The sequence below is a fragment of the Vulpes vulpes genome, chromosome X (genome assembly GCF_048418805.1).
Source record: "Vulpes vulpes isolate BD-2025 chromosome X, VulVul3, whole genome shotgun sequence".
In the NCBI taxonomy this organism is placed as follows: domain Eukaryota; kingdom Metazoa; phylum Chordata; class Mammalia; order Carnivora; family Canidae; genus Vulpes; species Vulpes vulpes.
Window position 1 is genome coordinate 103,042,652 of NC_132796.1, and position 21,598 is coordinate 103,064,249.

The following is a 21,598-nucleotide window of genomic DNA, read 5'->3' on the forward strand; positions in this document are numbered from 1 at the left end:
GAGGGCTCACAGAGCATAGTACTGCCACTTGCTGCCACTAAGGCACAAGGCCATGTCTGAATCAAGGCTCATTCATGCAGGACCCAGGTTTCTACCTTCTCTCTCAAAGCAGACCATGGCATGGCTGCCCCCAGGAGTCTGGTTGGGTCCCTCTGTAGTTACAGCTGCAATCACATAAAGCTGCATCCCCTGCTCCCTCCAATCATGTAGGACACCGGGGCTGAAGGAGCCTTGGAAGCCCAGGAGACCACGCTCCTTATTTTACAGAAGAGGCCACTGGAGCTTAGGGTGTTTCCCTTCCCAGGGCCTTGTGGCAGGGGGAGAGACTGAAATAGTCTCCCAAGCCCCAGGCCTCTCTCTCCAGACATGACACATTCAGCTCCTGGCAGTGGCTTCTCGGGAAGTGTCATTCTTAAACCTCTTGGTTGTCTCCCATAGGGTGAGAAATCCCTTCTGAGCAATGGACTCTTTTGTTCTTGGAGGACTCCAAGCCCTGTTCTGTCAAGATAACCCCTCAGGTAGGAGGTTCCACTTCTGAGCTCTTTGAGAAAGAGCTGCTCTGTTAACAGGGGATGCCAGTCCTCCAAAAGTACATCTTGTCCCTTTACAGAGACTAGGACCAGGGAATCATGCCCCTTCTACCCATTCTCAGGTGCAAAGGGGTCTGGGACTTGGAGATTCACAGGAAAAGCCGGGCATGGGGCACACGTCCCTGGAGAGGCAGCCTCTTCTCAGAATACCTCAACCACTTATTTCTGTCTTACATATTGAGGAATGTCCCTGCACCACCATAGTGACCCAGTCACTCTTCGCTTAAGCTTCCAGCAGCCCCCGGTTCTCACATCCTTTATGTTCTGCTCCCTACTTGGGTTTCCAGGCTCTACTTTGCCTGCCTGGCTCCAAGAGAGCCAACCCTCTTTCCTGTGTCCTAGCTCACAGATCCAATGCTGAGCCATGCTGTTAATACACCTTCAGGTTTTGTTTTTAGCCCCCAGTATGGCCTTCCGACCTGTTCCAATCCTTCCTTCAATGTCACATCGCCTTTTCCTCCTTAAGCTTCCTAAACTCACTCCATACTCTCCCCTTAGAACAGCACCCATTCATTCATTCATTCATTCATTCACTCATTTTAAAAGATTTTTATTCATGAGAGACACAGAAAGAGGCAGAGACACAGGCAGAGGGAGAAGCAGGCCCTCTGTGGGGAGCCCGATGCAGGATTCGATCCCAGGACCCCAGATTTATGCACTAAGCTGAAGGCAGACGCTCAACTACTGAGCCACCCAGTGTCCCTAGAACAGCATTTTAAACCCAGATTTTGTTGAAACACTGATTGCTGGGCCTCATTCCCATAATTTCTACCTCAGTTGGCCTCGTGTAGGGCCAGGAAATGGGCATTGCTTGCAAGTTGCCACATGATGCTGATGCTCCAGCAATGCTCCGTTGAGTACTGTTGTCTTAGAATACTTCTCACGTACTTTCTCCTGTGGACAGAGATAGTCTTAAAACCTCAGTAACTGGTGATGGCTGGCCTGGGGCTAGATGTCAATATAAATTCCCTGAACATATGGGGTTGGTCACTTTAGCTTTAAACGTGAACTTAATCTGCACTTTACTCTCATGTAATTGGAAAATCACTGCCAAAAATTAAGTGTGACTGTAAAGGTTCTTGGTGTTCCCTGAGTTTTGAGATTTCCATCCCATCTCCCTGATCTTTTTATTTGTTTTATTTTATATATTTTAAAAAGATTTTATTTCTTTATTCATGAGAGACACACAGAGAGAGGCAGAGACATAGGTAGAGGGAGAAGCAGGTTCCCTGCAGGGAGCATGATGCGGGACTCAATCCCAGGACCTCAGGATCATGCCCTGAGCCAAAGCCAGATGCTCAAACACTGAGCCACCCAGGCATTGCCCGTCTCCCTGATCTTGCTGTCTGTTTCAGTCTCTGGGACAGCCAGCGTGCCTGGCCTCCTGGCTGTGGGCCCTGGTGGATCAGTCACCAGGAAGCTGGCTGCATTGCAAGGACCTCTGGGATCTGGTGGTGTCTGGGAGTGGCTCTGACCAAAACACCTTGGGAGCATCCCTGCACACTGGTTTTTCTCCTTCCTGGTGTTACGTCTCCTCCAGTGTCCTGCCTGCCTGCCAGCCTTTTGGAGCTCGGTCCACCCAGCATGCTGTCCTCACTGGAAACTGACCTTGGCAGAGGTCATCAAGCAGTCCAAAATTATGCAATAGGGAGCACAGGGGACTGGCATTCCCCAGGGAGATTGGCCTTTTTCTGAGTGTTCCTACCTCCTTCCTCATTTTGGAGATAGGTGGGATCAAAAACCATCCAGTGCTCCAGAGGTGAACTTGGCAATTGTTGCAATTGTTGCAATTGTTGCAGGCCTTCGCTGAGGCCTGTAGGCAGCATGGGTGTTCAGGACCCAGAGATCCTTCTTGGAAATGAATCTGAGGAGCCACTTCTGAGGAGTCCATTAGTGATCAAGGTTCACTTGTGCCTGGCAGGCATGTGTCAGGACTGTCCAAAGGAGATTGGGCACAGATAGTTTTACAGGAATCTATTTGAATCCTTAGGTTCCATACATCCTTCTTCCTAAAACTGATATGAAGAAAACCCAAAGGGAGGTTCTCCTTCACCATCCTCCCCTTCCTCACCCCTCTTCCACCACTCTTCCATGCTCTGATCTTCCCGTGGTGCATTGCCCCAGAGTTTAAGATGTCTGAGGAGCCAAAGGGGCATTTAAAATATCCTAGCTGGGGGATCCCTGGGTGGCGCAGCGGTTTGGCGCCTGCCTTTGGCCCGGGGCGCGATCCTGGAGACCCGGGATCGAATCCCACGTCGGCTCCCGGTGCATGGAGCCTGCTTCTCCCTCTGCCTGTGTCTCTGCTTCTCTCTCTCTCACTGTGTGCCTATCATAAATAAATAAAAAATAAAAAAAAAATATCCTAGCTGGAAAACTGAGTGACTAATGACTGGTCAGGGAATCTTGCATATCACATAGTTTTCCATGTTTTCATTTAGACAGAAATGAAGTAGGACTTATTAATCAACTGATCAACTGATAGATCATTGGGAAAAATGGTGATCTTTCAGTACTTGATTTATGCCATATACCTCTAAGGGAAATTTATAAAATTTGAGTGACCCTGCTATATAACAAAATTTTGCACATGCTTATTGACATATCATCTCTGAAAATGAGAAATAGAAATATAATTGGTGATGAGCGAGGCTTTATTCTGGAAATAATTAATATTCATGATATGAACTAATTTCAAGGAAGTCATCTATAGCATTGAGTGGGATTTTCAATAAATATTTATTTTTTGTTTATAAATACCCAAATTTATAATATATTTATGTTGTTTAATCAATAGCATTTAATAATTGTAATAATCAAAAGAAAACACATTAACACTTAGAGCCTCATGGTCATAAGACATTTCCCCCCTATTTTTATGTTTTTTTAAAGATTTTATTACTTTGTTTGAGAGAGAGAATGAGCTGGAGGAGCAGTGAGAGAGGGAGAAGCAGACTCCCCGTTGAGTAGGGAGCTCACTGCGATGCTCAATCCCAGGACCCTGAGATCATGACCTGAGCCAAAGACAGATGCTTAACTGGCTGAGCCGCGCAGGTGCCCCTATTTATATGTATTTTAAAGGAAGCTTACTGAAGCATGGCACAAACAAAGAGGCTCAAGTAGTGAGTGTCCAGCTCAGTGATTGCACTAAGTGAACATCCTTGTAACTACCACACAGATCAAGAAAAAGAATATTTCTAGCACTCTAGGTGTGGGATGGTTGGGTCACAGGGTTTATATATGTTCACCTTCTTTAGACACTGCCAAAATGTTTTTCAAAATGTACCAATCTGCATCCCCACTAGCAGTGTGTGAGGGTTTCAGTTGCTCCTTATCCTTGTCAACGTTTGAAGTTGGCTGTCTTTTTCATACCTGCCACCCTGGTGAGTAGTAGGATTATGGCTTTAATCTGCATTTCTTTGGTCAATTAACATGAGCACCTTTTCATGTGTCTAATATGTGATTAGTGAGCATTTGTTTTTTTAAAAAAGATTTTATTTATTTATTCATGAGAGGCAGAGAGAGAGAGAGGCAGAGACACAGGCAGAGGGAGAAGCAGGCTCCATGCAGGGAGCCTGAGGTGGGACTCGATCCCCGGTCTCCAGGATCACACCCTGGGCTGAAGGTGGCGCTAAACCGTTGAGCCACCAGGGCTGCCCATTAGTGAGCATTTGAATATACTTTTTTTCAAAGTGCCTGTTACGTCTCTTGCCCCTATTTATAGTGGGTTCTTTTACTGATATGTTGGATTCTGAATTTGAGTCCTCTGTTGGATACATGTGCCACATGTACCTTCTGCCACCCATGGCTTGCTGTTTCGCTCACTTGATGTCCCCCTAATGAAGAAAACTTCTCAATTGTAATGTCTTCCAATTTATCAGTATTTTCCTTTGTCATTAGTGCTGTTGGAGTCTTGGTGAAGAAATTATTGCCTGTGCCAAGGTCATGAAGATATTTTCCTATGTTGTCATTTACAAGTCATATTATTTTACCTTATACATTCATTACTCAAATTTATCTGAAATTCTCTTCTTAAACAAAATGTGGTGTGGATAATTATATAGCCAAAAAATAATGAAATATTGTCACAGGGATATATGACACGTGGACACATGCTACAACATGGATGAACCTCAAAAAACATATGCTATGTGAAAGAAATCAGGCACCAAAAGTCACATGTTGTATGGTACCATTGATATGAAATATTCAGTAGAGGTAAATCCATAGAGATAGAAAATGATTAGCAGTTGCCAGAGGCTGGGGAGGATGGAGTCTCCTTTGGGGTAATGTTTTCAAAGTAGATGTAATGGATGCACAACATAGTGAAGATACTAAATGCTACTTAATTGTATAGTGTTTTTGAGGTCCATCCACGTTGTAGCATCAGTTCCTCATTCCTTTTTATGACTGAATTATATACCACTGAATAGATATACCACATTTTCTTTATTCATTCTTCCACTGAAGGACGTTTGGGTTATTTTCATCTTTTGACTTTGTGAATAGCTCTGTATGAAAATTCATGTACAAGTATTTGTTTGGATGTCTGTTTTTAAAATAGTTGAAAAGACAAATTCTTTCAGGTCTATACTCAGGAGTTAGAATTCCTTGGTCAGTTGGTAATTGCATGTGTAACTTTTTGAGGAACCTCCAAATGTTTTTCCGCAACAGCTGTACCATTTTACATTCCCACCAGAAAGTACAAGGGTTCCAATTTCTCTGCATCCCAGCCAAGTTTTGTTAATTTCCATTTGTTTTTAAGTATAGCCATACAAGTGGGTATGAGGTTTTGTGGTTTTTACTTGCATTTCTCCAGTGACTGACTACTAATGTTGACTATCTTTTCATGTGCTTATTGGCCATATGTGTATATACCTTGAACAAATGTCTATTTGAGCACTTTGCCCATTTTTTAACTGGCTGGTTTGTCTTTTTGTAGTTGAATAGTAATAGTTCTTTATATATTCTGAATACTTGGCTCTTATACATGATTTGCAAATATTTTCTCCCATTCTGGAGAAATGCATCTCTTTCTTGATGCACAAAAGTTTTTACTTTGACTGAAGTCCAAGTTATTTTTTTTCTATACTTGCTTGTACTTTTGGTGTCATATCTAAAAAAAAGCCACTGCCAAATCCAAAGCCATGAAGATTTGTCCTTTGGTTTCCTCAGAATTTTGAAGTTTTAGCTCTTTGAACATTTAGGTCTTTAATCCATTTTTGAATTAGTTTTTGTATATATTGTAAGGTAGGGGATTCAACTTCATGCTTTTTCATATAGTCACCCAGTTGTCTCAGCATCATTTTTTGAAGAGCCTGTTTGGCCTCATTGAATGATCTTGCATCTTTGTCAAAAATCAGTTGAATGTAGATGTACGGGCTTTTCTCTGGACTTAAAATTCGATTCCATTTTTCTGTATATATCCTTATGTCAGTACCACACTGTTTTGATTATAATAAATTTTGAAATCAGAAAGTAGGAGGCCTCCAACATTGTTCCTTTTTCAAGGTTGTTTTGGCTATTCAGTATGTCTTACAATTTCTTTTTATTTTTTTAAAAGATTTTATTTATTTATTCATGAGAGACACACAGAGAGAGAGAGAGAGAGACAGAGACACAGGCAGAGGGAGAAGCAGGCTCCATGCAGGGAGCCCGACGCAGGACTCAATCCCGGGTCTCCAGGATCACACCCTGGGCTGAAGGCAGCGCTAAACCGTTGAGCCACCCAGGCTGCCCATGTCTTACAATTTCAGATCAATTTTAGGGTTGGCTTTTGTGTTTCTGCATAAAAGGCTATTGGAAGTTTGATAGGAATTGTATTGAATTTTGTAGATTGTTTTGTTTAGTATTGTCATTTTATTTATTTTTAAAGGTTTACTTATTTATTTTAAAGAGAGAGAGAGAGAGAGAGTGAGTATGTGAGTGGAGGTAGGGGCAGAGGGAGAGGGAGATAGAGAATCCCCAAGCAGACTTCCTGCTAAGTGCGGTGCCTGATGCAGGGCTCCATCCCAGGACCCCGAGATCATGACCTGGGCTGACACCAAGAGTCAGCTGCTTAACCAACTAGGCCACTCAGGAGCTCCTAGTATTGCCATTTTAGCAATAAGTCTTTCAGTTTTTCTAGGTGTATTAAAATTTCTTTCAGTAATGTTTTGTAGTATTTATGTTCAAACTCTTGAGCCTCCTTGGCTAAATTTATTCCAGAGCATTTCATTCTTTTTGCTATTACTATAAATAGAATTATTTTGTTAATTTCCTTTTCAGATTATTCATTGCTCATATATAAGAATACAACTGATTTGGAGTGCCTGGGTGGCTCAGTCACTTAAGCATCTGACTCTTGGTTTCAGCTCAGGTCATGATCTCACGGTTGTGAGATGGAGCCGTATCTCAGGCTCCAAGCTCTGCAGGGAGTCTGCTTGGGATTCTCTCCCTCTGCCCCTCCTCTCACTTGTGCTCTCTCTCTCTCTCTCATAGGATAAAATAAATAAATCTTAAGAGAAGAATACAATTGATTTTTGCATGTTGCTCTTTTATCCTGCAATTTTGATGAATTTATTAGCTTTAGTGTTTTGTGTGTGAATTCTTTAGGATTTTCTATCTATAAGATCATGAAATCTATTAATATAGTTTTACTTTTTCCATTCCAATTTGAGGCTTTTTGGTTTGTTCATTTGTCTGATTGCTCTGGCTAGAACTTCCAATATAATGTTGTCCATTTCATCTGGGTTACCTAATTTGTTGGTGTTCAGTTACACCACTTCCATTTCTGATTTTAGTGATTTGACTTTCCCCCCTTTTTTCTTAGTTACTCTAGCTACATGTCTGTCAACTTTGTTGGTCTTTTCAAAGAACTACCTTTTTGTTTGGTGATTTGCTGTATTATTTTTCTATTCTCTCTTTTCTTTATCTCCACTCTAATGTTTATTATTTTTTTCATTCTACTAGCTTTATATTTAGTTTTTATTTTTATTGGTTTCTTAAAGTGTAATGTCAGGTTATTGATTTATTTCTTCTTTTTTAAATGTATATATTTACAGCTCTCAGTTTCTTTGAGCACTATCTTTGCTAGATCTCATAAATTTTTTATGTTGAGATTTTTATTTCATATATTTCATTTCCTTTCTGGTTTCTTTTTTGACTCCATATTTTTAAGAGTGTGGTATTTAATTTCCACATATTTATTTTCCAGTTTTCCTTCTGTTTTTGACTTACAGCTCTATTCTGTTGTGGTCAGAGAAGATATTTTGTGTGATTTCAATCATTTAAAATTTATTGAGACTTTTTGGGAGGACTTGTAAATTAAGTTAAATTTAATTTAATTTTTCTAAAATGATGAATATGAGATTTACCTTCTTAAAAATTGTGAAGTGTACAATACATTATTGTTGAATATATGTACAGTGTTGTACAATGGATCTCTAGAACTTACTCATCTTGCTTAACCGAAACTATGCCCATCAATTAGTAATTACCAATTTCCCCCTGCCCCCCAGCCCTGGCCAACCACCATTCCACTCTGATTCTGTAAATTTGACTATTTTAGATACTTCATATAAATGAAATAACATGGTTGTTTTTTTTCTCTGCCTTATTTCATGTAGCAGAATGTCCTCAAGATTCATCCATATTGTCACATTTTGCAGAATTTCCTTTTTAATGTGGCGTTTCTTTAAAAAATATGGAACAATTCACAAATTTGCATGCTGTCCTTGTGTAGGGGTCATGCTCTTCCCTTCCATAAAGAGCCAGTTTTAGTATATGTACTGTTGAAGTGAGCATCCTTCTTTTTTTTTAATGCTGAATACTCCATTACATGTATATACCACACTTGTTAAATTCATCTGTCAATGCACATTTAGGTTGTTTCCATATCCTGGCTACTGTGAATAGTACTTCTGTGTACATGGGAGTGCTAATACCTCTTTGAGACACTGACTTCAGTTATTGTGGATAAATACTCAGAAATAAGATTACTAGATCATATGGTAGTTTTATTTTTAATTTTTTGAGAAACCTCTATACTGTTTCCCATAATGACTGCACTATTTTTCATTCCCACCAACAGTATACAAGGGTTCCAAATTCTTTACATCTTTGGCAACACTTGTTGTCTTCTTTTTTAAATAGCCTTCCTGACAAGTGTGATATGGTATCTCATTGTGGTTTTTATTTACAATTCTCTGATGATTAGTAATTTAGATCATTTTTTCATATATATGTTATTGCATTTGTATGTCTTTTTTGGAGAAATATTTGTTCAAGTTCTTAGCTCATTTTCTACAAAACACTGATGAATGAAATTAAAAAACCAAACGCATGGAAAGATACCCTATGTTCATGGATCAGAAGACTTAATATTGTTCAAATATCTATATTTCCCAAAGCAATCTATAGATTCAGTACAATCCTATCAAAATCCCACTGGCTTTTTAAAAATAGAAATAGAAAAAAACAATTCTGAAATTCATATGGAACCATAAAAGACAATGAATAGCCAAGTCAATCTTGAGGAAAAAAAGTACAAAGCTGGAGGCATAATTTTTTCTTATTTCAAAATGTGTCACACAGCTACAGTAACCAAAACTATATGGTACTGGCATAAAAGTAGATATGTAGACCAGTGGGACAGAATAGAGAGCCTGGAAATAAATCCATGTATATATGGTCAACTGATTTTTGACAAGGGTGCTATGAATTCACTAGGGGTAAGTGATAGTCTCTTCAACAAATGGTATTGGCAAAACTGGATATCCACATGTAAAAGAATTAAATTGGACCCTTATCTTATACCTTACACAACAATCAAGTCAAAATGTACTCAAGACTTAAATATATGGCTTAAGATAAAACTCCTAGAAGAAAACATATTGAGAAAGCTCCATAATATTGGTCTTGGCAATGATTTCATAGATAATACACTAAAAGCACAGGCCACAAAAGCCAAAATAGACAAGTGGGACTATATCAAACTAAAAAGTTTCTGCATAGCAAAGGAAACAACAGAGTTAAAAGGAAACCTATAGAATGAGAGAAAAGTGTTTGTGAACCATAATCTGATGAGGGGTTAACATCCAAAATATATAAGGAACTCTTTACAACTCAACAGCAAAAAAATCTAATAACTCAAAAAGTGGGCTATAGACTTGTGGCTTAACATATACTCTATCCTGAGAAGAGTCCATGTGAACATGAAAATGTATGTTCTACATTTTGGGGGTGGAATATACATGTATGTTAGGTCAAGTTGATTTATAGTGTTGTTCAAGTCCTCTATTTCATTATTGATCTGTCTGGGTGTTCTATCCATTACTAAAAGAGAGAAGTGAAATTTTTGACAATTGTAAAACTATTTCTCCCTTTGAATTTGTCAAATATTGTTTCATATATTTGGGGACTCTTGTAAAGTGTGCATATGTCTATAATTGTTATACTAATTCTTGATAAATTGACTCTTTTATCAATATGTAATGCCATTCTTTGCCTCTTATAACATGTTTTGATTAAAGTCTATTTTGCCTAATATTAGCATAAGCACTTCAGGTCTCTTGATTATAGTTCATATGGAGTATCTTTTCCATCTTTTCACTTTAAACCTATTTATGTCTTTGGGTCTAAAATGAGTGCCTTGTTGGGGTACCTGGGTGGCTCAGTCAGTTAAGCATCTGCCTTTGGCTTACGTCATGATCCCAGGGTCCTGGGATTGAGCCCCATGTCAGGCTCCTAGCCTGCCTCTCCCTCTGCCCCTCCTCTCCTGCTTGTTCTCTCTCTCTCTCTCTCTCTCTCTCTCTCTCTCTCAAATAAATAATAAATAAAATCTTAAAAAAAATAAATATAAAATAAGTGTCTTGTAGACTATGGAAGGATCATGGTTTGTTTTTTAAGCCCATGCTACTAATGCCTTCTTTTTAGTTGGACAGTTTAATACATTTAAATTTAAAGTCAGTACTGAAAAAAATAAAGTCAGTACTGATAAGGAAGGACTTCTGCCATTTTATCATGGTTCTCTATCTTATATCATTTTGTTCCTCAGTTCCTCCAATACTGCGTTCTTTGGTTTATATTTTATTTTTTTGCAGGTACCATTTTAATTGCTTTTTTATTTCCTTTTCTGTTTTTTAAAGTTATTTTCTGGGAAGCCTGAGTGGCTCAGCGGTTGAGTGTCTATCTTAGGCTCAGGGCATGATCCCGGAGACCCAGGACTGGGTCCTGCATCGGGCTCCCTGCGTGGAGCCTGCTTCTCCCTCTGCCTGTATCTCTGCCTCTCTGTGTGTGTGTCTCTCTCATGAATAAATAAATTAAATCTTTAAAAAATTAAAATAAAGTTATTTTCTAAGGGTTTACCCTGGGACTACAATTAACATTTTAAACTTGAACAATGTAGTTAGATAATTTTTTAAAAAAGATTTTATTTATTTATTCATGAGAAACACACAGAGAGAGGTACAGACATACGCAGAGGGAAGAACAGGCTCCCTCAGGGAGCCCAATGTGGGACTCAGTCCCAGGACCCCGGGATCACAACCTGAGCCAAAGGCAGACACTCAACCACTTAGCTACCCAAGTGCCCCACAAAGCATCTTTCTTGATGGCTTCAGCAAAAGCCATTTTATCATTTGGGTTGGGCTACATGCTGGCTAAAGAGTGAGAAGGGTTTAAGATGATAAAGAGGTATTTTGATTGTTCAGGCCTCTGGTCATTCGTTTACTTTTGAGGTTGGAAGAAAGCATATGAGCCCCACCTGTGTCATGTGGGGGTGATAAGGATATTCGGATGGGAAAGATTTGGGTCACCTGAGTGGCTCAGTGGTTGAACATCTGCCTTTGGCTCGGGTCCTGATCCCAAGGTCCCTAGATCGAGTCCTGCGTCAAGCTCCCCTCAGGGAGCCTGCTTCTCCCTCTGCCTGTGTCTGCCTCTCTGTGTGTCTGTCATGAATAAATAAATAAAATCTTTTTTTAAAAAAAGAGTTGACCACGGAAGAATGCTTTTGGAGCACAAAGGACATATTTAAAGCAAACTTGGAAGAAAGAAAGTGTTTATAAGACATGATGATTCTTCAACTGAGTTTCAGAGGGTGGTGAAAAGGAGTTTACTAGGTTTTATAAAAGGGAGACATTTAGAAAAAAAGAATAGTTCTTGGATAAGGCTAGATTTTCAAAATAGTATGTTAAGAAGTTTGATATATCTAGAAGTTAGATGCACCTGTGGCTAAGTGGACAAAGATGAGGCTAGAGAAGTAGGCAGAGGCCAGATCAGGAACTATCTTGTTGTGTCCTAAACTAAGTCATTGGAACTTCATACTGAAAGCATTGGAGCTCCTGAAGAATTTTCAAAAAAGAATGTTTTCATAACTTCACCCTGTTCTACTCTGAAAAGCAGTGTACAGGATGGGTTAGATGGGGCCAGACAGAGGTAAGCAAGAGACTCGAGTAGAGACATGCTCTTTGTCCAACATCATGGTCATCAAAATACCAACTCTCTTCCATCCTTTTTTAAAATTATTTTATTTATTTATTCATGAGAGACACAGAGAGAGAGAGAGAGAGTCAGAGACATGGGCAGAGGGAGAATCAGGCTCCCTGTGGGAAGCTGGATGCGGGACTCAATCTCAGGGCCCCGGGATCACGTCCTGAGCCAAAGGCGATGCTCAACCATCGAGCCACCCAGGCATCCCTGTGGTCAACTCTTGAACAACACGTTTTATAAGATGTTTGATAGTTTAATGTCTGCCTCCATTTTATTGTGTGTTCTCTCTCTCTGTTTTGTTTTTGTTGTTGTTGTTTGTTTTTTTCTTTGTTTTTTGAGAGAGAGAGAGAGAGCAGGGTAGGGAAAGAGGAGGAGGGAGAAGGAGACTTTATAATTTTTTTCATCTTTTTAAAATAAATTTATTTTTTTATTGGTGTTCAATTTGCCAACATATAGAATAACACCCAGTGCTCATCCCATCAAGTGTCCCCCTCAATGCCCATCACCCAGTCACCCCCACCCCCGCCCACCTCCCTTTCTACCACCCCTAGTTCGTTTCCCAGAGTTAGGAGATGAGACTTTTTTTATTTTTTTATTTTATTTTTTATTTTTTTGAGGAGACTTTTTTTAAAAGCATTTATTTATTTTAGAGAGAGAGTGAGCAAACGGGGGAGGGGAAGAGGGCGAGGGGAAACAGATTTTCTGCTGAGCATGGAGCCTGAGGTGGGGCTCAGATCCCATGACCCTGAGTCATGACCTGACCCCAAACCAAGAGGCTCAACTGACTGAGCCACCCAGTCGCCCTGGAGAGAGAAAATATTTTTTAAAAGATTTAATTTATTTATTCATGAGAGATACAGAGAGAGAGGCAGAGAAACAGGCAGAGAAAAAAGCAGGCCCCATACTGGAAACCCGATGCGGAACTCAATCCCGGGATTCCAGGATCATGCCCTCAGTCAAAGACAGACGCTCACCCACTGAGCTACCCAGGCGTCCCTGGAGAGAGAAAACCTTAAGGAGGTTCTACATGCAGTGTGGAGGCCTGATCTCATGATCCTGAGATTATGACTTGAGCCAAAATTAAAAGTTGGTCACTTAACTGACTGAGACACTCAGGCGTCCCTGTGTGCTCTTTTATAATGAGCAAAGGTGTTCTATTCAGTGTTTTCATCTTCAATAGTTAGCCCAGGACGTGGTACATAGTAGAAAGCCAGAAAATGCTTTAAAGAGCTAAAACGCCCAGCACTTGCCAGGCCCCCCACCATTAAACCCAAAAAAACAAATTGTACCTTCTTTGCTTTCAAAATTCTTTGTGGAGACCAGCACTATTTTAGTTTTATGAAACTTTCTGTTTGTTTCTACCTAATTCAAGGTTGATGATTCATACGTGGCTGTACTACTGATGTACTTAAGAAGCTGAATTCCACTGATTATTCGTTTGGTGGCTCCCTTCAGTCTGTTCTGAGGCCCCAAGATGGCAAGGATCACATTTGATACATTGGTCCACAGCCAAGCCTGACTTACAAAAGGTGCTCATTGAATGTTTGCCAGGTAAACACACACCTCCATGTTTTCCCAAGTAAGCTCTCAATGATTTATAATTAGGCTGTGAATGTTTTCTTTTCTGTCATATACCATGTCTCCTTTGAGTCTCCTTAAAGCCCTAATTTCACATTTTTCCTCTTACTCTGCAACTATTTTTGTGTTCTCCATGTAGCCAATAGGAGGTGAGTCGTATTCTTGCCCCTACTTCCTCTGAATCTAAATGAGAGGCAGAGACAGCTAAATGGGAGTCGGACACCAAGAGTCCTGATGCAAGAAAGTCATGGCCTCTCCATGTCTATCCAATGCAAGTAAGGACAACACAGACCTGCAGGCCTAGTGTAGGAGCTCTGGGAAGCCAGACCAGTATCAATTCGGTATGTAGCTATGACGTCATGAATCTCATGGAAACTTTCTGTTGTTGAAGTCCCCTGGTCTGGGACTGCTATGGCAGTCCTCACAAATCAATACACATGAGTATGTTAGGAAGCATTTGTGTTCACTTCTTCCACTGAAGTGCTAAGGTGTGGTGTGACCAGTTGGAAAGGATGCTAGAATAAGAGTCTGAGGTCAGACGATTGGGTGTCCATGCTTTCTGTTGACCTGCAAGTCCTGGAGCAAGTCACATTTCTCTCATGAGCCTTGGTTTCTGCCTCTCTGAGGTAATTTTACTTGCTTCATTTACTTTACTGACTGGCTTCTAGGATCACATTTATAGCTATGAAATCACACTATAATTACGAATCAGCTTACTCATATCTAAGGTTATTATTCCCACCATTCTCATTATGGGGTCGAGGAATTTGCCTTCTCACCTACTTTCCAATTGTGCCAAGTGTAAGAAGGGAGCACAGGCTCTGTGATTTTCCTTCTTACTAAGAAGCAGAGGGCAACGAGAAAGAGGGGAGAGGAAGGTGCAAACTGGAACCAGTGATGTTCAGTTTGCTTTTCTCATAATTTGACCTCATTTGGATTAATTTTTCAGAGAAAACTCTCCCCACAGAAACCAACAATCTGGGACATCCATCTGTGTAAGGAAAGGATCAGTCTGTGAAGAGTATCTATTGAGTACCTACTGTGTGTACCAGGCACTACATTACAGGGCAAGCAAAGCACACAGGCCTTTGACTTTACAAAGTGTACTGTGCAATGGAGAAGAAAGAACTACTGAATAATTACAGACATATAATTTAACTAATTGTGAATTTCCAAGTGCACAAACATTTCTGGAGGATTACAGTGTATCTCCTTGGGACTCATCTGGGTTCTGTTACAGTGCTGGCTAGGGAGGGACAGAGACGCCCATCATCCAGTCATGGCTACAGATGGACTTGGGAGAAGCAAAACGGAGGTGAGTTAGTTCCTTCTCTAAATGGGCAATGATTCAGAAGGGCTGGCTAGCATTTTATTTTCATGGTATGATTTTTCAGGTTGCAGCAACGTTTACATATTAAAGGTCCTGAAAGAAAAGATGAGGCCAGAATTGCTGAGCCTTGCCTGATGAAGCCTAGGACACAGGAAGTGCTAAGTAGCCAAGAGCAGGATTGGTGACCCTGGAAGTGCAACATGGTTCAGGTGCCGAAGGATGGCCCTGCCTCTCAGGAGGAGGTGGAGAGTGCTCTGCAGGCAGTTGGGAAGGCAACACCAAAGGATGTGGGCTGCATATGTGCACATGCACACACACATATGCACACACATGCATGCACGTGCAGTTATCCTTCTCTTTTTTGCACATCTTATTAGGAGGATCAAGGCTGTGAAACTTTGTTTGATGCCTGTTTCTTCGCAGTTCCTAAAACCAGCCCATCCTTTAGGAAGACAGAAAAGAAAACCATTCTGCTAGGACTGCACAGTTCAGGAAGGTATGATGGTGAATTTTAGGTTGCAGCATGCCTGGGCAATGGGGTGAACAGGCATTTAGCCAAACATTCCTTTGGATGTGTCTGAGGGCAGTTTTGGTTGAGATTAACATTTGAATCCATAGAGGGAGTAAAGCATCTGGCCTTCCCCCAACGTGAGTGGGCCTGGCCCAAGCAGTTGAAGCCAACATAGACCAAAAGGCCATGTAAGAGGGAATTTCTGCCTGACTCCCTAAGCTTGGACAATTGGTCTGCTCTTTCCTGTGGACTGGAACTTAATCTTTGGTTCTCTTGGGTCTCCAGCTTGCTGACTGCAGATTTTGGGATTTCTCAGCCTCCATCATCTTGTTAGATGATTTCTATAATACATACATATGTATATACATACAAACATACATATCAATTCAACCTTTATATCATCAGATCAATCCTTTGCAAAATAATTATGCTTTTCCCCACCTTTGAAACAGATAAAAACAAAAGAGTTTATAGAGAGAATGTTAACAACTCTGGCCAATTATTTATACATATAATATCATAAACCAAATATTAACAAACTGTGCAATTCTATCACATTTTCTCTGAAATGTCATCCATCATAATAAAAATCCTGATTTCAGGTATGTTTCGTGAGGGGGAGAAAAGGTCAATTCATATCAGGATGAATCTTTCATCTTTCAATGGGAAAAAGCCCTCCCCTCTCCCCCAAAGTCCAGGGCAATGATACAGGAGTTTTATTTTATAAAGAAGTAAAAAAAAAAAGATATATTCCCAGCTAAAAGTGAGATAACTCTCTCCATGAACCGATAGAGGATCCCAGACAGAAGAAAAAGGGAAAAATTAAAATTAAAAAAATAAGAAGAAAAAGAAGGGAGTAGAAACCATACACAACCTGTTAGGCTTCATGGCCAAAAGTAAATTGAATGACCAGAAATGCACATCCAGAGCTAGGGGTGGGAGACAGGGTAGGTCACCCACAGGAGGGGGAGGAGGGAGGAAAGGCAGAAGCTGTAACAAGTTTTCTGTTGTTTCCCCTGCTGAAGACAAACAGTTCTTTTCCAGGGGTATGCACGCTTGCCCCAGATTCAATCCTTAACATAAGCCTCTCACTTAGGGCTAAGTTTTTGTGATTCAGAAATGGAAGACTTTGACCTCCTCCAGAAGACTCACTGTTTCTTTCCCTCTCTCTCTCTCCCTTTCTCTCCCCTTCCTTCCCTCTTTCTTTTCTCCAGCTTTATTGAGAGCTAATGGACATATAACACTGTATACATTTAAGGTGTACAAAGGTGATTTGCTATGAGTACATATTTTGACATGATTATCACAATATTGTTAGCACCTCCATTACCTCACATAGTTACCTTATTCTTTGTGGTGAGAATATTTAAAATTTACTCTCTCAACAGTTTTCAAGTATGCATAAAATGGTATTATTAACTAGAGACATCCTGCTGTATATGATCCTTAACTAATTATATAACTGGAATGTTGTACTTGTTGACCAGTATCCCCCCCCCCACTTCCTGAAACCCCAGCCCCCAGGAAACACGATTGTTTGTATGAGTTTGGCTTTTTTAGATTCCAAATATAAGAGATCATACAGTATTCTGAGCAGTCCATTATTTCTCATATTTTCAGGTCTCTCCTGTCTTACAAAACAAAAAAGCTCAAAATCACAAATTTGAGCGCAACAATGGACCAACTCCCCAGGAGCACTTATTAGAACTCCCATATTAGGGGCACCTGTGGGTTGAGGTCTGCCTTTGTCTCAGGTCTTGATCCCAGGGTCCTGGGATATAGTTCTGCATCAGGCTCCCTGCAGGGAGACTGCCTCTCCCTCTGCCTATGTCTCTGCCTCTCTCTCTCTGTCTTCCATGAATAAATAAATAAAATCTTTAAAAATAAAAATAAAATGCACTTATTGGAGCCCAAGCTAGAGCCAATGCCTGAGGGCGTCTGGGTGTGGTGAAGAAATCTAAATTTAAGAAGTCCTAAGTTTAAAAAGCTCTTGCAAGAACTTCCTCCTCCCCTCCTGTCGGCACAGGGGAAGGTAGAGAGTGCTGGGCCTCGGTTAAGGAGACAGTGGGGCCTTTACCCTGGCCTGTGCCTCTCTGCTTCCAGGCCACCAGATGAGCTGGCACATGGGGGAGAACCCCGCTGGTCCCGCCCTGGTGCCATGAGGAGGACTCCCCCACTCAGCCTTAGTGGCTTCCATCAGGAGGCCGCCTGGCTACTACCCCCCTACCCCCCCTGCAGCACCACCGTACTCAGTGCCAGAGAACCTGGAGGCCCTAAGTCCTGGAGCCAGAGGCACGGACTCCCTGATGGGAATGGCAGGGTTCCCTTGGGTGGCTCAGATCACACAGCAACTGCCCGGGGTGGACACAGGTAGAAGAGACAGCACAGGGCCACTGTGCATCCCCGGGCCTGGGAAAGGAACCAGAGGTGGGTCCCTCTGTGTCCCTAGGAGCAGGAATGCAAGGGGCAGTGCAAAGAAGGTCCCTGTGCCTCACTAGACACAGGAAAGGAATGAAATGCAGGTCCTTGTGTGTCACCGGGCGCGGAAAGGAAAAGGGTGGCTCATGGTGGGCCCTGTGTGTCCTAGAGATGCTAGCCTAGGGAAATGGGCCCCTTTTATCCCCCAAGGCCACAGGACCTGGTAACCTCCAGCCCTGGCCTGGGCTTTAGCGCGAGTTGCAGGGACCCCTGAGGTGCCTTTGTCCTTCCAAGGACCTCAGGGAAAAGTGATTGGCGGCATGCCACAGTCAGGCCTCTGGGGCGCCAGGGAAAGTTGTTCGCCTCGACGCAGTACCTACCTGAGCCACCAGAGGGCATGGACGCGAGCGACCCAGCTCTAGTCCTGCTAGGCTATTTCAAAAGGTCACCTCCAGACAACCCTGCAGTGGCCTGTGGACAGAAAAAAGGCACGGGGATGAAGGAGGGGCCGCAGGCGCGTGGAAAGAGGACACGTGGCCTGCCTCTGTCCCGCCGGACTCCCTGCAGCTGCTCCCCGCGACCTGGGCCAGGCCTTTCCGAGGTTGTCTGGGGCGAGTAGTGCCCTTCATCGGGGCGCTGGGACATGCTGCTGGGGCCATTCCCGCACCCGCTCTGGCACCCTCGCCAGCACCCTCGCTCCGCCCCGGGCAGCCGACTTGTCACTGGCTTTTGGACGCATCGCCCTAGCCTTTTCGCCTTTCCCCGAGTGCCTGCTTTGTACAGAGCCTTGTTATCCTAGGGCTAAGTGAGTGCGGGCTGTCTCAGGCGGCTTTGGGGAGAAACAGTGGGGTGCAGTGGGGTTGCCCTGAGGGAGAGCAGATGGAGGGACAGCTGGAAGATCAGGGCCCTGGTGAATGTGCTGGAGGGTTGGGGCCCCTGTGGGGAGGGCTGCCAGCTTTGAGGCCCAGCAGTCAGGGAGGGTCCACAGCCCAAGGCGGCCACTTCCTGGATGCTTTGCAAGCACGAGGAGCAATCACCTTGCAGGAGCTCTTCCTCTAGGCCAGGGCAGGCAACTGGTTCCATGCACTTTCCATCGCAGCAGGAAAATTGAGGCAGCTGATGAATGGTACAAGGAGAGACACCAGCTGTCCTTTCAGAAACATTCCTGGAGACGGGGACGTGGCACGTGGGGGCGGGGTGCCTGGGTGGCCAGTTGGTTGAGCTTGGGATTCTTGGTTTCAGCTCAGGACCTAAACTCAGGGTCCTGAGGTCAGGCTCCCACTCAGCCGGGAGTGCGCTTGACAGTCTCTCCCTCCCTCTCCCTCTGCCACTCTGCCCTCCCTCAAGGACAGAAATCATTCTTTGTAAAAAGAAACTTGCCCAGGGATGGGATGGGAACAGTGTCATTTTCCATGATTGGCCAGGAAGAGCCATGAGTCGTTTTCTGCTTCACCCGGTCCATGGAAGAGGCTGGGTACCTCAGGGGTGTGAGCAAAGAGAGGGAGACCATGTGGAGGACGGGTGGCTGGGACAGGTCTTGACCCCTGTGCAGACATGCACGTGACCACCTCTGTGTCCACCAGCGTCGCCATAGATGTTGCATTAAGAACCTTTGGATGTTGGTACACATGAGCATTGAAAGGGCTATGCATTCTAGCCCCGTCACCATAACCCTCTGGCATATTCTGTGTGACCTGGGACAAGTTATTCAGTGCTCCTGAGCCACAAAACTCAGGCCCCTCCTCTGTACCCAGGGCATGATACTAGCCCCCATCTCCTAGCTTTGGGTGAAGGCCAGGGGACCTGACCTATGCAGGAGGCTTAGAGCAGCACCTGGACACAGCAGGAGGAGCGTGATCGGTGTCCTTTGTTCATCACGCAGCCCAGGTGGCCGGTGGCCCGCCCTGTAGCGGTGTATTTTTCTCCCGAGGAAGCCCCGCATGCCCTAGCAGGAGGCCGGTCACGCTGATGCTGGCTGAAGGACGCACCCCTTGAGTGGAGAAGAATGAAGGCTCGTGGATTTGCAGCCTTTGGAGGCATGGCTGCAGCTAAGATGCCCATGGCTGAAGGTGACCAAGGGTCACTCAGAGCCACCTGGACCTTCAGGGTTGCTCAGCAGAGGTGTGAGTGCTGCCCCCCACTTCTTCTGTGGCCCATATATGTATATGGAAACAGAAGACAGCCCACGGTAGGCTGGCAGTGGGGTCTCACACTGGTACTTGTGTGGTGGGTTCTCCTTAAGGCAAGTATCCTTAGCATGCTGAAATTCTAGAGCCCAGCTGCTGGAAAGAACATTTTACACTGATGGCCAGGGAGCACTGGAAATGTAGCTAGCACCAGAATTGGTATTTTCATCACTTGGGACTTAAATGTCTGTGTGTCTCTAGTGGCTCCCCATAGGACGGCAGCACAGTTCTCGAGGGTCTGTGGATGGGCTGGGACATTTTATGTATCTTTTGGAACTTAGATGCAGAATGGGACTTGTATGTGTATTTTTCTAAGAAGTGAATCCATGGCCTTGCCATCAGCTTCTTAAAACCATAGAAAGGCCAGGGGCTGCTGCGCCAGGGCTGTAGTGGAAAGTCAGTAAGGTAGGGAAGGTGAGAATGGTCTCTGGTAACCACTGGTGTTCCTCCTTTCTGATTTTGGCTTCTCCTCAGCTGTGGGTGCCTCCACCCCATGCCTACAAAAAGAAACAGATCAGAATCTGAGACTGGAGGCCCCAGAGCCACTGTATCCCACCAGAAGGGGGATGGCCATGGCCCTGGGTTGTGCGATCCAGGCCTCCCTGAAAATGGGCTTTGTGTTTCAGTACTATGATGCCCACTGTGAAGCCTTCTGCCAGCGCTTCAGGCAGTGAAGTGCCCCAGCCGCCCCTCCCCCCCAGGCTTTCAAGGGACCCTAGAAGCTTTGCTGCCAATGGTGAGGCCCAGCACGCACTCCAAGGACCTGCTCCTGGAGCTGCTAGTGTTGTTGCAGTTCGTAACCATCCTTCCCACGGAGACAGGGACCCTGCAGAACACAGGAAGAGTTGTAGTGGTGAGAGACGACTTCTGCACTGAAGCTGAGCCAGCGGAGCAGCGGGTGAGCATTGCCTTTGGTGTCTTGGTGACGAGACCCCGCTAAGGAGTAGAGGCAGCCGGCTGTGGGTCAGACGTTTGTCTCCATGTCCTCTTGGACCCCAGGATCCCGGGGAGGTCCTTTCTATCTCTGGATCAGTATATGGCTCACTTCTCTGGGTATCAGGCCCAGTCCCTTCCTACAACAAAGACTCTGTAGTGTCCCCTTAAATACATGGAAATGAAATCATAGGTTGGGGACATACCCACATTCATCCTCCAGTAACGTCAATATTGTGTGGTAGGCTGTGCCGGCCAGATCTGGCCACAGCCTGTGTTTGTATACCTGGGAGCTGTAGCAGTTTTAACCTGTTAAAGGGTTGCTTTTTAATTTTTAAGGTTTATTTATTTATTTGGGAGAGAGAATGAGCACTAGGGGGAGGAGCTGAGGGAGAGGGTATCTCAGGCAGACTCCTGGCTGAGCGTAGAGCCTGATGGGGGACTCTAACTCACCACCCTGAGATCAGAACCTGAACCAAAACCAAGAGTCAGATGCTTAACTGACTGCAACACAACAGCCATGTGACCAAAGGGTTGCTTTATTTTATTATTTTTTTGGGGGTTGCTTTATAGAACAAGTTAGGAG

At 43.5% G+C, this 21,598-nt stretch overlaps 1 protein-coding gene and 1 non-coding gene across 12 annotated transcripts in view; one reads left to right on the plus strand and one right to left on the minus strand.

The window, feature by feature from the left end:
* ZNF75D (zinc finger protein 75D) overlaps positions 1-21,598 on the plus strand; it is an 86,892-nt gene that overhangs the window by 22,397 nt on the left and 42,897 nt on the right. For 2 of the 11 annotated variants that reach the window (XR_011998204.1, XR_003233500.2), the window contains exons 6-7: positions 13,429-15,460; positions 16,690-17,062. The exons of 2 other annotated variants lie outside the window; for them this stretch is intronic. Coding sequence is in view for 2 of the 9 variants with exons in the window: in XM_072743828.1 (XP_072599929.1) it covers positions 13,429-13,433 (5 nt within the window). In the remaining 7 variants the exon portion in view is untranslated. Of the gene's footprint in view, positions 1-13,428; positions 17,063-17,095; positions 17,371-21,598 lie in introns of those variants that run through there. 7 more of the 11 variants (XR_011998205.1, XR_011998203.1, XR_011998206.1 and 4 more) reach the window with 7 other exon arrangements.
* On the minus strand, positions 8,266-8,372 carry LOC112912393 (U6 spliceosomal RNA). The gene has a single exon (XR_003233507.1). It is a non-coding gene; the product is annotated as a U6 spliceosomal RNA (small nuclear RNA).